Below are 15,731 nucleotides of genomic sequence, written 5' to 3' on the forward strand. Positions count from 1 at the left end.
TTCTTGAAAGATTATTACAGACTTTTTATTAGCATAATCATTGCATTTTTTAAGATATAGCTAAAATAAATAAATGACCATTCCACTAAATGAGTAAACTTAAATTGCAACTATTTGCTTTGAGTTTTAGTCGTTATAATTTCTATTTATAAGTTATATTTCACGTCAATTTTTCACTTGTTCATTTTTTCGCATTTTTTTATTTTAAAAATGCTGTAGCTAAAATGTGAAATTCAAAAAAGAGACATCTTCAAGAAATACATAGATATCGTAGGAGCAATAAAAGAGAAAAACATAAATAAACCCCCTTTTTTAGGCACATATATATATTTAATTCTTAAGGTTACCAAAATTAGATGTTAGTCTGTCGATGGTCAAACATTTATAAATATAAATGTTGCTGCAATGACAATGTATGACCACTAGGGTGCGGCAAAAGTCCACAATAAGACACGTTTGGTCACCAGAGGATTTTTGTGCTGCTCCGAACCAGCACGTAACACACCTTTTACGTGATGGGTGGATGGATGCATGTGTGTTTTAATTAATAAATAACAAATATAAAATTGAACACATAAGCTTTTTATTATCAAACATTTGACCTCTGCAGAGAAGTTAAATACAGCATATTTTTCATCTTACAAGAGTGCACACATTTCATAAAGAACAGCCCATCAATAAATAATCTGTAAACACATAATCTCACTGTCAAAGTAGATGCATACGTGTGTGTGACGATAAAACATGTTTTCTTTATAATGAAGGTACCACAAATGCTACAGGCAAAAACAAAAGAAAAAATAATAAAACACTTTTCCCCAAGGTCACAAGGTCACATCCATCTTGAAAATGTGTGGGTATTTTATGTCATACGCTGACCTCTTGTTTTCCAAAAGAAAAATGGAACAACAGGTTCCTTAGATTTCAAAAACTAAAATGGTAGGGAATGAATAATTCACGGCGTGAGGCCCTTCTCTGCAGTAAAACTCATGGGTTGCTATAAAAGGGATAGTAAGTTGTCATTCCTTTGGATGGAGGGGTTTCTTTACTGTAAGAAGTGTTGGTGGCAGGAGACACTAGGTCCCCACACTTGGTGCCTGAGTCCTCGGTGCTCGTGCCATTAAGGGACAACCGCCGTCGTTTGCAAGTCATGGAATATGAACCAGTCTTGTCTGGCGAGACGGCTGTAGGGTGGCTCTCAGTCCAAGAGCTGATTAGGGCCTCACTGCCGTTCACCTCCTCATCTGTGTGCGCTTTGACTTTGTCTGAGTCCTCTGGGAAACTTGCAGTAGGGCTAGGTCTGGGAGACCACGGCAGACTGGGGGTGACTTTTCTTTGGTACGCTGCTCTCGTGCTCCACCCTGCAGACATGGTGGTGAAAGGAGAGTCTGGATAGTAGCTTAGCGCATGCGAGGTCTGCATGGACAGTGATTTGATACCGTACGGGTACAGGGAGTTTGAGTAGTCCCCGTCATAGGGGGCGAGATCGAGCTTGTTGCTGGCAGCGCTTCCGCTCTGTTGCATGGAGGTCACAAACCACCTCTGCGACGCGCCTTCCTCCGTTTGTGAAGAAAGAAGGCTGTTGGTTTGCGGGACCGCTCTCTCACAGTTGTAGAAGCGGTTTTGGGGGAGATTGTTGACAAACTGGTCTTGGAAGAGGGGCTGCATTGTGTAGCGGGTGCCAGGGACAATCTGGTGGGCACGGGGTGAGTCCGTTGGAGATGGGGTGAGGCGGTCTGTCTCTGGAGCTGTGTACATCCTTAAAAGAAAAATGTATAAGTTTTACTTTAAAATAATGCATTTCTATTATTTAAAATAGTATTTATTCAATATCAATGTAAAGTCTAGTACTCACGAGTCATAATTGTCTCTAAATCCTTTGGCAAAAGGGTTGTGATCAATTTTCAGCTGTGTAATCTAAGAAAAAAACACAAAAGCAGTCGATTATAAGTGAAAAATGCTAAAAACAAGATGTTAAATTGGTTAAAAGTGACTATATTGCAGAGGTAATGTCAAACAATGTGAGTACAGGAGATTATTTTTCCTTACATCGGTGTTCTGGTACGCAGTGACGGCTATAAACTGGGTCTCAGGAAAGGTGAAGCACTGGGTCTTCAGGTCACTGGTGATGTCTTCGATTCCGTCCTCCGTCACCTCCACAATGTGCAGCCGGGGCTGGTATTTATGCAGCGATTGCAAAACAATCATCTACAAAAGGCCGTTGGAAAAAGAAAAAGGGAAATAAATCTATTAATTAGAATAAAACACTTTATTTAAAAATGAAAAAGAATGACGCTGAGTATGTATATGTAAAAAATAGTGCAAATATTGTTTAATATTCTGCTTTTTAAATTCTAAATATTGTGAAAAATGACTATACTGTTCAAAACAATGAGAACATTTGACAATAATAACAACCTTTTTTTTTTAGTTTTTAATTTACCTGGGCTGTGCTGTGGCTGGTCCCTTTGTTGTTAGTCAGTTTGAGTTTGCTAAAGGAGATTTCTTGTCTCATCCAGTGGGCCCCTGTGTTCGGAGATTCTGGGTGGATGTAGACTTTGTTCCCTTTAGTGCAAAAATATGAATTTTACTGTCAAACAAGCAAAAAAACAAAAACAAAAACAAGAATACACAACTAACTCTCACATTTTTAAATTTCAAATCCAAAAAATACTAATTATCAAGATTTTTTTTAAATAAGAGTAATTGTAAACTTGTCCAAAATATTATTGGATTTAAAAAAAAATAAATATTAATATAATCATATTTACATGTAAATAAACAGATTAAATACATGATAATAAAATATTACTCACAAAATGTACAATATATTTGATAAAAATTTTACATATTTATAACTTGCTTTATTACCTTGGCTGCTGTTGTCCGCCTTCCCACAGGTGACCCATTTGCCCCCCTGAAACCTCCAGTGGTTTGGATCGGCCAGAACCACCTCCACAAACACGTTATAGTGCGCAGTCACGTTCAGACCGGTGATGTTATAGCTGAGGAAAGGAAACATCCGCCTGCAGTGCAAACACAAATACACAAAATAATTAATATAAAAGCAATTTTACATCATTTATCCATAGGGTTCTGCTGTCTTACCTGCCCTGCTTGGTGATGATCATCTCCGTCTGGTGCCGGTGGAACTTGAGCCACAGCGGCCGGTTGCAGAGGTAGACCTGGGCCCTGGCCCCGGGGCCGCCGCCGGGCAGCGTGACGTTGCTGAGAGCGGTTCCGGAGCCGGTGTACGGGTGATAGATGCAGCCGGGACTCTGCCCAAGCTGGTAGGACGGCCCGAAGTGACTGCGCCCGCCGGAGGACGAGGAGAACCCGGCCGGAGGCAGCACGGAGCCCAGGTGGAGCGACGACGAGTACCTGCCGGCGTTCGACGGGCCGTACATGCTTCCTCCGGGGGTGTAGGGGATGAAGGAGCAGGGGTTCGCCGCCTCGGGGCTCTGCTTGGAGGTGGTGGCAGGAGCGTAGTAGCGCTCGGAGTCCATCCCGTGCTCTGCGTACCTGTTGCTCGGTTCCTCTGCGTCCGCGGCTGGAGACTTGCGCCTCGCGTCCGCCGACTCTTTAGAGTAGGAGCTGTTTTCTCCTTCACTGCCGAGCATATCTGGGTCTTCTGCCTTTCTCAGGTTAATTATAGGCGTTTTTGGTCCCAATTAAAGAAATGTATTTCTTTCTTTTTCTTTTTTGTTCTTTCAGAAGAGATGTAGAAATCTAATAAAAAAAAAAAACCTCTTGAAAGCTGGTTTCCCTTTTTAACAGCCTCTTGTTGGAGCTTCCACGAAGACTGTTGATGGAAAAAAGTCACAAGTTTGTCTCCATTGAAAACAAAAAAGCAAACCAACCTCCAAACACAAGTTCCAGGCCTCCAAATTGCGCAGTGCGCACCTCAAATTACGCACAAAACTCACCTTTTTATTTCTTTTTTTTCTATTCTTTTACATTATAGTATATTTTAATTTTCAGAATTATTTTAAATAGAATTTTAGAAGAAAACTCCAAATACTTCATGAATCAAACTGACTCTAATTTGATCAAACACAGTATTTAGTTACTTTGCGCGCACTGGACTTGATCATCCAAAGAGCTCCAGACTGATTTTATTATTAGGAGTGGATTTGGTATATATGGGGCCATTTCTTGTAAATCAGATGACAAATTTGAAGAAGGATGCAGAGATTTTTTGGGGCAGGGGAGTCAAGTGAAACTGTAAGTGAAAATTCGCCCACTACTCTTGAAATTCGTGAGTTGTTCCCTTTCACAACCAACCCAGAAATTTAGAATCTCAGCATTATTTCTTTTTTTAAATAATTTTGTAAATTTGGCAAAACTAAAAGTTACAAAAGCGAATTTGAGTAGTGATAAATTCGTTTGTAACAAATGAATTAAATAAGAGAATGAAAAAAACAAAACATTTGGTTTCCATCTAAGAAACAGATAATCCTGTTATCATTTGGAGCTAATGAATTCGAATTCATTCAGTTCAGTTGCGGTCCTGCACGTGTCCCAGCGGGACAGCCTGTGCGTAAAAATGGGAAACGGCCAATTATTTTTCCGTTTGAAGGAACCTGTGATGTTTCATGGATCAGACAGTCAGATGTGAGAAACGAAATTAACCAAAAAACCTAAGAGGGGAACTCTAAACCCATAACCTAGTTAATTTGTAAACATCATCAAAATCATATTAAAAAATAGATAAAAAATAAAATAAAAACAAAAACATGTGACAAAAATATTTTATTTTTTGAGCTTTGAATTCTTTACAATAATTTTGCTTTAAAATATGTGAAAGTGCGTGAACTTACCGGGTGATCCGCCCTCCCCCCCTTCCAGTATCCGTTTCTAAATCGGGGTCAAGACCTTCTTTCTCAAACGCCTTGAACCCGCTGCGTCCGTCCTGTGCCCGCCCGTGACATCATGGTGTGTTTTGGGTTGAGAGCTCGGCAATATGGGGGCTTCAGAATAAAGGCCGAGCTGCGTGGAGGCGGGCCAATCAGAGAGTGGAGACGCACTCCCCTCCTTGTGGCCATGACGCACCCAGAGCAGCCCTTTTTATCAGATTCGATCGGCAGGGGAGGGGCAGGGGATCCTCCGGATCACAGAGAGACAGCCTTCTGTTTCATCCCATCACGCTCACAGATGCATCCTACTTTGTAAACACTCCACTGATGGTTCTCCAGAGGAGCTCCCTCTGTGACCCCAAAGCTTGCACACATTTCTTTGTCAAATATTGTCTTTGGTCAAAAAAATGAACCCTCAGCTGAGAGAATTCACACAAAAGCACATTTGAAGCTCATTATATATAATAAAAAAATGCTTTCTTAAAAGGCTGCATATGGCTCAATTAGTCAACCCTGCTATGGATTATTGATCTGACCCTTCATATCAGTTCAAGTGGAGGAGTCTTCATTTCAACCTTTCTCTAAAGTTTGTGTGAAAAGCAACATTTCCCATCATCCCTTTTTTCCCCACCAAAGTCTCTCCTGCTTCAAAGTCAGACGGATTTCTGGCCGATTGCCGTGTTAATGGCACACCTTTCAGCGGCTTAAACAGCCGTTCTCCCCTCAACACCAGACGATTCTCACCCGCCGCTTGTTTACTGAGAAAGATTTCCATGATAAAAGCTGCTGAGGAGATTAGTGAGGCAGGTAACCACCACCACCCCCTTCAAGATGAACCATATCAAACAAGACAAATCAAAACTGTTTGAACAGCAGTCTACAGCTAATACACTTCTCCTGATGGCCCTGATAAAGTGAACGACTTGTTGCATCTCTTCAGGGACTCACAGGCTGAGTATTCACAGAGCTCGGTGAGAATGTGGTTTTGGTAGGAAATTTGCTTTGAATCAGGTGTCTGTTTCCGCTGTTTATGCTTAGCCCTTTATTTTCCTACAGACTTTGGGTTGCTGTCACCAGGTTTACGAACCTCGAATTTATAGAATCAGCTTGTATTTAATATAAATTAATATAACACTTAAAAATTCGTATTAGTTCTTCTTCTTTGTGAGCTACCGATATGACACATACTAGGAACACTTGAATGGTAAAACATGAATCAGAGGTGAGAACAACAACCACCCCGCAAATCTTTTATTAAAACTTGGGCTTTTGTGGCATCAATTGCAGACTATTGCTGTCTGTCATGGCCGTTTTCATTGCAAAAATATGGAAATATAGACAAGAAATTGTAAAAATTTGAACCACAACATAGTAAGATCATACTTTTGAGAGATAATTCACTTGTATAACTTTATTAGAATACTATTTTGTTAATGAAGTCCAGAATGAGACATTTTGAGTCAATCACAATCCAACACTGGATGTCAAAGGACAAAAGTTATCGATCAAACAAAGAAATATAATAATATATTCATAATAAAAACATGAGATGACATATTTACTTTAATTATGATTAGGCCATTTTACCCTAATTTAAAAAAAATAGTTTCTGCAGAGCGGCAGTTTTCATAAGAAATATTGGCGTGGGGTAAGCCTACCTTAATTTCGCATCATCCCTTTGTTTATACTCTCTCCCATTAGCTTACAGCCCCTAACACCCCAACCTAACATTACCGGTGCAAATAAAAATAGCATTGAAATCCAATAATACAATTCTACACATAGAATCAGAGGTCCTCGTCCAGAACCAAGAGTCCCCCCACCCCCCACCCCCAGCCAGCAAGGCAAAGTGACTCCCATATGGTTTAAAAGTGAAGAAAATGTGGGCCCTAATTGGGTTTGTCCACAGTTTCTGTTGTGCCCCCACTTGTGTTTGCCCACAATGACTCCACTGCCCAGGGACTTGCAGTTTGAGCAGCGACCATGCTTGCTCTGCTGACCCCTGGAGCCTAGATAGCAGAGCTCACTACACTGTCCATCGGGCGACTGTTTAGCGGACCGAGCTAGCCCAGAAAGTGTCAACCCAAGCCAATGTGGCCAAACAGGTGGGGCCACCACAGAAACTGCGGACAAACCCAGTTGGGGCCCAAATTGTCTGTCCACCTTTAACCTTGTGAGGTCCATTTGACCTTGTTGGCTGGGCCACATCACTTGAAAAAAACAATGTTTTAACCGGCAACCCTAACAGATATACTGCATTCACATCTGCCACGTGTCAGAACCCATTCTACAGGGTTTTATATATTTATCAATCAACGCCCAATTTGTACGTAGAGCCTGCCACTGAACATAAAAACTTGCGTAGCAACACAGGATCACGTGTGTTCACAACGCAAAAGCCTGGAATTCTGGTCTACCTGCATTTTCATAGACTTTTCACTGAAAGTGGCTGCTGAAGGGCGAGTCGACGCTGCCAGTCTGTATGCACCTTTACAGTTTTTCCTGTTTTTAGCTCTAATATAAAAACCTTTGCTCTAAGGTTAGATTAAGTTGTATTATTTCCACTTAAAGTTAATGATGTCAGGTGCCATCTTGTCTGTATGGAGTGGAACAGAGAGCTTGTGACCCCCCTGACTGTAGCACTACGTCACTGTTTTTCCAACTTCATTTTTATCATGTGCTCCTGATTTACACCGGTTTAAATAAAGAAATATTCAGAAATACAATTTTAAGATTAATTTTCTCCATATATATCCTCCATCATGAGAAAACTGCCACAATACCATGTTAAAAACACAATTTTTGTGGAGTGGGTCTTAAAGTCAACAAATAAAATACAGTAAAAGCATGAACATTTGTTGAAGTTCATGTTAATGATTACTTTTATTCAACACTTGTACTATTTTTTTATCTATAATTAATTCCAGCAAAAAAAAAAAGAGAATCAAATAAAACCTCTGAAATGACTTCTCAGCACTTATCTGTATCTGTATGTTTATTGGGAAATCAGAGTGTCAAACAGCCTCCCCCATCTCTGCCTCGTTCAGTCTATAGCTTCATCTACCTCTTCCTGCTTTCTGACACGTCTAAAGGGTTGTTTCTGAAAACCTACCACTGCGTTGGTCAACCCCCCACACCCCTCCCCGCTGCGGCGCTCAGGAGGCAGGAGGAAAAAGCTAGTGACCTGGTCACTGCGGCCCTTGCCCTCGGACACTGCCACCCGGCTGGAAGCTGAAAGTCTGTTGGTCTGGAGCCAGGCCAGGAGCTCGGCGCAGCTTGTGATGTCACGACAGACACGCCTGCAGAGCGGAGACGTGATTGGCTTGGAGAGTTTGACTTTCTCGCTTCCTCTCAAAAGTGCCTCTCCACAACTTATAGACCTGCAAACCAAATTAATTATCACTTTAATTGAATACCGGCCCAGCTTTTTTGCCATCCATGACTAATCAACCGTCCATGCTGATTATGCAGGAAAACCATCTACTTAAGACATGTGATTTAATTCATGAGAAAACCTAAGAAATTTTACACTGATCTTGAAGTTATACCACTGCATAAAATATGCAGCATCTATGAAAAGTTGTTGCTGCAAGAACTTAGTCAACTTTTGTGATCTTGCAAACTTATAGATGTCTCAGATTGGGATAAAATATAACAAATACAGATACATTTAAGCTGTAGATTAATCAAATATTAGTGTTTCAAAAGAAAGATACATTGAATATTGTCATAGTTTGTGATAACTTTGCTAAGAATCCTTTTAACTGGAGAAACTGTTGGAAAGTGAGGAACTCAAGCCACCCATGTGCTCGTGTCTTACCCTTGATTTACATTTATGGTTTAGTCCTAGATCCTGTTAAGAGCAGCAGCAGGAGCGGACCATCACATTTGGTGCTCAGCGTGGGGGCAGTTGGTGAACTGTCATGTTCCAGCTATCCCATGGAGATACACTTCTGCCTCTCTGTGAACATTGGGTGTCTTCTCATTTGCATTTGCTAATGAGATCCTGTTAGCATGACTTTATTTTGGATGGCTATCTCTGAAAATATCTCTTTCTAAATACAGGATGAAGCCCTATTTGTTTAACCCTCATTCCAGGCTCATTAAGATCAAGTGGTTTGCAAGCTGGATCTGCAAGAAAGTTGTGCTTTGATTGAAAAAAAATGTTAGTTTTGGCTAAAAAGCATAAACATTCTTTTAATTTTGCCATTAAAATTTTAATCCAGGTTCTGCATTGGCAACTTCAGGTAATTTATAGAGTTGCAGTTGCAATTTCTGTAGCAATCCTTGCAATCTAATGCTAAAAACACTGCAATGAAAGGGAAGGAGCCTAGCCGAGTTCATGCTGATTACGATTCAAAACAAGAAATGTCTTTCCACAGAAGCTTAACCCAGCCAAGACCCACAACTTCTCAGATCACTCATCTGACAGGAACTTCTTGAAGTCGCTGGCCATTGCCAATTGAGGTCTGTTCAGATCACTCCCTCGTTATTATCACCCAATCTGTAGTGTTAAGAGTTTCTGCCCACCAATCTGCCAGTGTCAGCAGCCAGCCTCACTTTGCTCCTAGGTCACATTTAGGAACTCCCGACTTCAGACAACCATCGTCAGAAAAACAAAAAAGCACTGAAGCTACAATAACTGTGTCGTGTTTATGTGATGTTTGGTGATGACGCACACTTTACATTAATAAAGTTCAAGTTCCATAAAAAAATAATCTAAAATACCCTTTTAACTTATAGTAATGTTTGATTATAGTAAAAAAAAAAATGATAATAAAGACATCTCCATAATCATTCAGGGCCATTACATTAACATTCAGCTACAGGAACTTAGATGTTGTTCGTATTCATCCATACTTTTCTCAGTCTATTAGAACCCTTGAAGGACATGGATTAATGAACCTAAATGGGTTTGTGATTTTGTCATAATGATGCTCTATACTCATTCTGTCACTGCCCTTCTTCTGTGGTTTCCTTATAGAGAGAACATGGAGATTTAATGGATTTAGCATATCTATGAATGTCATAAAAGCAGATGCAGACAAAAAAATATTCCTTTTAGATGAGTGTCCCTTTCTCCATTGAGGTGGAAAGAATATTTTCTGCTTTGTGTCCCCTCTCTGAGCAGAAAGACAGGACCCTTGCTTGTATTTTTTTCTCAAATGGGAATGTGCTGACTACGGTATCACATTGTGATTACCAATTTAGCTATGATCCTCTTCTGTTGCATTGTTATTCCACAGTTGACTGGGAGTTGTAGCAAAATGCTAGCAATGGAATGCAAGCTTCATTAGATCCATTGATTAATTTATTGTTTTCCATGGTTGCGATCATTTCCCCTAAGGTAATTTGCAGACTCTTTATGGTTCAGAGCTATAAGCCCAAGAGTTAATTAATCAGCTTTGTTTAGAAGTTCGAATGCTGTAATGCCCCTCTGAATTGGTAAAGGCTAAGAAGACAAGAGTCTCTGAGAATTACAGACCTTTGTCTACCACAACAAAAGATCAAAACTGAGCTGGTGATTGAACAAATCCAATTCTTCTGCGTCCACAGACACACGTGTATATATGTACACAATGTAGACCAGCGCCAGAATGGGACAGAAAGGTGATTTAATAGACTTTGAACATGGCATGGTGGTTGGTGCCTGACGGGCTGGTCTTAGTATTTCAGAAAATATCCAGTGAGTGGCAGTTCTGTGTGCAGAAATGCCTTGTTGCTGCCAGAGGTCAGAGGAGAATGGTCAGACTGGTTCCCAACCACGGAGACAGAGGACTGGACCTGGAAGCCCCCCAGCCAAGAAGTAGGAGGAATAGAGAGAGAATGCAGAGCAGGAGCCCCAGCCCAGGTAGGGACCTTCCCCGCTCTAGGATGCTCCAGGCCCAGAGCCAATGCCCCAACCACTCAAGACCCATGCCAGTTCCCAGATGAGAGACATGCCATTCCCCAGGACTCCTGAGCACCACCCTCCTCCACCCCCAGAGGCAGGCCGGGACCACTCATAGCCAGCCAGGACAAACCGAAGACAAACCAGGGGAAACGGTAGAGGGGGAAGGGGACACCGGTGAGACAGGGCCAGGGGGCGGTGAGCCCGAGAATCAGGCTTGAGGCAGATGGGCTACAGCAGCAGAAGACCACACCAGCTGCCACTCCTGTCAGCTAAGAACAGGAAACTGGCGCTACAGTTCACACAGGAAAACGTTGTCTGGCTTAATGAGTCTCCATTTCTGCTGCAACACTCAGAATTTGGTAGGGTCAGAATTTAGCATCAAAAACATGAAAGCATGGATCCATCCTGCCTTGTATCAACTGTTCAGGTTATTGGTGGATGTCTAATGATGTGGGGGATATTTTCTTAGAACAAATTGAACATAGTTACAACCCCACAGCCTACTTGAGTATTGTTGCTGATCATGTCAGCTGGGGGACCAACCCCGTACTAGCCAGGTGTACCTAATAAAGTGGCCAGTAAGTGTATATATAAAGAACAAGAACTCATGGGGGAATTGGAGGCCTGACAAGTGAAGTGAAGGTGATGGGAGCATTCAGACAGTAACCCCAAACAGGAGGAGTTTCTATATCAGACCTCTGGAAAAACCGCAGAAATCTCTGACAAGAAAAGTGTAGTGATAGGAAGAGCAAAGACAGGCCTCTAGTAGAGGACTCGATCTCAGATGAGAAACCACCCACAGAATTTCTCTATATTTACAGTATTTAGGCACAAGAGGACCAGAACAAAATTAAATTAATAAAAGGAAAAAAGAAATCTCTATTCAACCAATCTAAAACAAATTTAAAATAGGTATTGTAATTAATTGCAGTAACAGAAGTATTGACTTTAAGTGTTGTCAGACACCTATTATTCTTAAAGAATATGACATGATGGGGCAACTTTAAATAAAAAATATCTTGAAAAACATTTTTAAATAATGAATATAAACATCTAATATATACAGTTTAGTCCCTACTCGTATGTTTAGTTTCTGTATGAAAGACTGCACACATAACTCATATCTAACACAAACTTTTGACTTGATGGGATTTTTCGAATGCTCAATGTTCAGAAATTGCTAATTATGGGGTTAAAAGTATCTTCATCAGTGAGCTAATCAGATTATTAGCAGACAAACTACTTTTTTGCACAGTATGTGTGTTTATTGCTTCTGACAGTATAGAATAGAGCAAAAGTGAATTTAAAATAAAAAGAGAAACACAAAATGCTGCATTGCTTACAGTAACTGTAATACTTCAAAATAAAACAAAGTGTTTGATGACTAAATAAATCCCCCTGAAAATACCTGTTAAATGTAAATTGTTAAGACTGTTTAGGATATTTTTTTTCAAAAACGATCAATTAGTAATACAGACAAAAAAGTGTAAATTGTTAACATTTTTAAAAATTGGTTTAATAATATTTAGGTGTAAACGCATACGTTAAAAACTCTTTGATAAAGTCCCCCTCATTTTTCTGTTGTCATATTTTCATTGGGGCTTTTTTCAGTGTATATTTTAGCACTTACCCCGAGTGTAGCCTGCGCCCCCTCTTAAAACTATTTATGAAATGAGTGTAAAGTGAGAAAACATGCATTCACACATTTCTGGAGGAGTTTTTCATTTTCTCTTGCGCTATAATAAATTAAAAAAAATAAATAAAAATTAAATTAAATTAAATTTATTCAATGGCCTATAAAATACATGTTAAAAGTTCTCAAACTTTCAGATGATCTTTTGAAACTGAAACCCTCAAAAGACATTTTATTCAGGCGTCGCTACATCAGATTAAGAATCACAAGAAAAGAGACGGAAGAGAGTTTTGAGCTGAAATTTACTTAACGCTGAAGTAACAAATTGCTTCTTCTTTTGAGCAAAAATTAAATACAAGAATAAAAATTACATTTTTAAACTGAAACTAAATTTAACCTCAGAGATTAGAGATTGAAGGACAGACGTCTACTTTAACTGTGCACACCGTCAATGTTGCCCCTACTAACCGCAATTTCTCAGTTTAGCACAATCCACACACACAAAAACAAACAACAACAATTTAACACCACCAATGAGCTACATTTCATGGTACTTGATATTTTACAACTAAAGGTTAAGCATGCAGTTGTTACGTTGGTTTTTATTAGATCGATTTGAAGTCAGTTTTCTTTTTTTTTTGACAAAACAAGGAATCCAATCAGAACAATGTAACTCAATGTTTGAATAAAAAAATGAAAAGTGTCATGAAAATTGGATATTATTAAAAATCTTATAGCAAAATGGTAAAAAGTTGTTGCAACCTAAGTAATTTTGTCCATCATATGGGTAGAACTAACCCCAAAATCTCATATATGCTAAAAAAGTAACAGATTTTTATCAGACGCAGTCAAGAAACAGAAGTCTTCGGGCTGGCATTTCGGATGCGATTCGGTGTCTGATCAAAAATGCCTATAGCCCAAAACCACCGTCTCTCTTTCTCAACACATATTTCTGTTTTATGCAACACTTTGCTGACTGTGAGAGCGCCACTGCAGTGCAAACTTCTGTATTCTTTTAAGGTGTGAAGGGCCTTACAAGAAGAAGAGTACTCCACCGTGCATGACCTATTCCAATGCTATACCACAGACGCTTCTTCTTTTTTAAAAGTGTGAAAACATTTACAGGCGATTTTTGGCACAAAATGCAATTTTCTCCCAGGATCAGGGTGTCAGAAACTCCCAGATCGCTGTCAGCACCCGGAGACCAGGCAGAGTTGACACCCAGAAGCCCTCGGATCATTTTAGGAGAGCATTTTTATGAAAAAAGAAGAATAAAAGAAGGTTGCTGCTTTATGTAAAAGTTAAGAAGCAGGAGCAGAAATAAAATTTAAAAGAGCAGCGAAGAATATTGATTGAGGGACTGATGGAGTAGTGCATAAGAGAAATCCATATAGATGCATGAATGTTTGGACAATGCTCTAGTGCATTTGCCACACATGAGGTTTTATTTGAGCGTACGTACATTCACACAATGAAGAAAACACGTGGTTACTTCTAAGATGTTACAAAAACTTCTCTTTCTTCTCATCCATTAAAAAACTATCGATCTTGTGCTCTGCCTTTCCTGCTTGACAGGCTTTTTTTATGTCATAATGGAAAGTCTCCCAGACCATTTCTTGAGCCTATTCTTCATTTGGAGTAATTATAGATGGAGAGGTAAAAAGATGTTTTTTTTCTCCTTTCTTTTCTTTTCTCCTTCCTACCTATCTTCCTCTCTCCTGCATGCATTCAGCGGAGCTCTCACCACTGCATTCTTATTAGGGACATGTCTGAAAGGCTCTCCGCAGCATGTGGTGTCCTCTGGCCATCTGCTTTGGCTGCTTTTTGTTGGCATTAACAAGCCAAAAAAACCAAGGATAGCTTTTCAACAGGTACAAACTTTCCCTTTTTTGATAATCAACTGCATTCAGACACTCAGAGAAGTGTGGGCAACGTAGGTACAGAAGCCCAGGGAGGATCATATTCTAGTAAAAAGGACAGAGAAATGGAAGAGAGATGAAGAAAGAACTTGATCAAAAGACAAGATGTTCTCTTTGGTGTTGTTTAGCGCTAGTGGTTTTGTACCAAACTTCTATTCAAATGGCGAGGTCTTCTTTTTTACTTTCCTCCTCATCCTCGTCTCTGTCCTCTTCATCTTTTCATCATTATGGACCCATGTAATGAGGGAAAACTTGGTCATTGTGCAACGGTCAAAGGTGTTCTGCCTTAATGAATGGAGGAAGCGCAAGAAGGACGGTCCCTCTTTGCCTCCCAGCAAAAAGCCACAGGATGCCTCCTGAAGAAGGTCTCCTCCAACCATTGCTGGAGGAGAGGGGGGGGGCATAAAGTGAAAGCGGAGGGAAAAAGTAATTTTCCTCTGCTGTCTATCCATTCTTTCGGTGGGTTTCTTCTACTTTTTGCTGCGTACTTTCATAAAGCTCATAATTATCTCATCGAGAGCCCCTCAAGTGAGAAGGAAAAGGGTTTTTGTGCCCCCTGCTCTTCAGCCCTCTCCTCGTTCCACTGGAAAAAAAACAAGTTATATTAACATTTGGTCTTCCTATTGCAGATACAGGGAGAAAGCCAGACAGATCTTCTTTTAGGAAAAAAAAAAAAGAATGAATGACCTATTTTACAAGCACATTTGTCAGAATTACAATACATTTGGATTGAGGTTGGAAAAAAATGAGAAAAACAACCAATTTAAGTATGTTTTTGTCATAGGTTTTATTGAGTTTGCAATTAATATCTAAAAAAACCCAAAAGCCTTGCACTAGAGACCAACCCGTCTGAACCCTTCCACTATGGCCACTCCCTCTTTGCCTTTGACCTCTGTCCACAACTCTTCTGGCTGATTACTCCTAATTTAATTTTAATTAAAAACGGTGGTGTCAAAGGGCTTAGCCTGCCTGAGAAGTGGGTGGAGATTGTGGCACAGTGGCAGACCCCTTCACTTGCTTGAAAGGAAATGCATACTGACATTGCTCAGGTGGTGCCAGCAAGACCCGAGCCAGGGAGAGCAAAAAAAAAATAACACAATCTGAGCATTTTAAACGTCGCGGTGGACTCTTTGGTGAAGAGCGGATGAAGTCTACATTGAAATACAGCTGTAGATTTTAAAACTTGTTGATCAAATTCTCAAATTTTATTTAGATCTACAATCTAATTGACTCACTAACCCTTTAGCACCACAGCTCCAGTGTTTATTGTCTTTGATTTGCTGGAATTACGTTGATCGTGCAAACTGTTGAAAAATTACAATGTGTTAAAGATTTTGTCTTTTAGCATTACCGGTGATGTATGGAGCTAAACTGGGGCCAATATTATTTGAAACCCAAAAAAAACAAACTGAATAAAAATATTGGTGTCT

At 40.1% G+C, this 15,731-nt stretch overlaps 1 protein-coding gene across 1 annotated transcript; it reads right to left on the reverse strand.

Annotated features, from left to right (window-relative positions):
• Window positions 1-561: 561 nt before the first annotated feature.
• On the reverse strand, window positions 562-5,887 carry LOC112143114 (eomesodermin). Its single transcript, XM_024266859.2, has 7 exons — window positions 4,821-5,887; window positions 3,109-3,802; window positions 2,872-3,026; window positions 2,444-2,565; window positions 2,050-2,208; window positions 1,856-1,917; window positions 562-1,759 (listed from the first exon to the last, which is right to left on the reverse strand). Exons 2-7 carry the CDS (start codon window positions 3,618-3,620, stop codon window positions 988-990), a joined length of 1,782 nt encoding a protein of 593 aa, XP_024122627.1. The 5' UTR covers window positions 3,621-3,802; window positions 4,821-5,887; the 3' UTR covers window positions 562-987.
• Window positions 5,888-15,731: the final 9,844 nt, after the last annotated feature.

This window comes from Oryzias melastigma, linkage group LG16 (assembly GCF_002922805.2).
Source record: "Oryzias melastigma strain HK-1 linkage group LG16, ASM292280v2, whole genome shotgun sequence".
Lineage (NCBI taxonomy): Eukaryota > Metazoa > Chordata > Actinopteri > Beloniformes > Adrianichthyidae > Oryzias > Oryzias melastigma.

Excerpts from the sequence above, each read along its gene's own strand:
- LOC112143114 (XM_024266859.2), bottom strand. The coding sequence starts at position 3,620 with ATGCTCGGCAGTGAAGGAGAAAACAGCTCCTACTCTAAAGAGTCGGCG. Across the intron at positions 2,566-2,871 it reads GGCGGACAACAGCAGCCAAG|GGAACAAAGTCTACATCCAC; the intron begins GTAATAAAGCAA and ends TTTGCACTAAAG. Across the intron at positions 2,209-2,443 it reads CCAGCCACAGCACAGCCCAG|ATGATTGTTTTGCAATCGCT; the intron begins GTAAATTAAAAA and ends GGCCTTTTGTAG.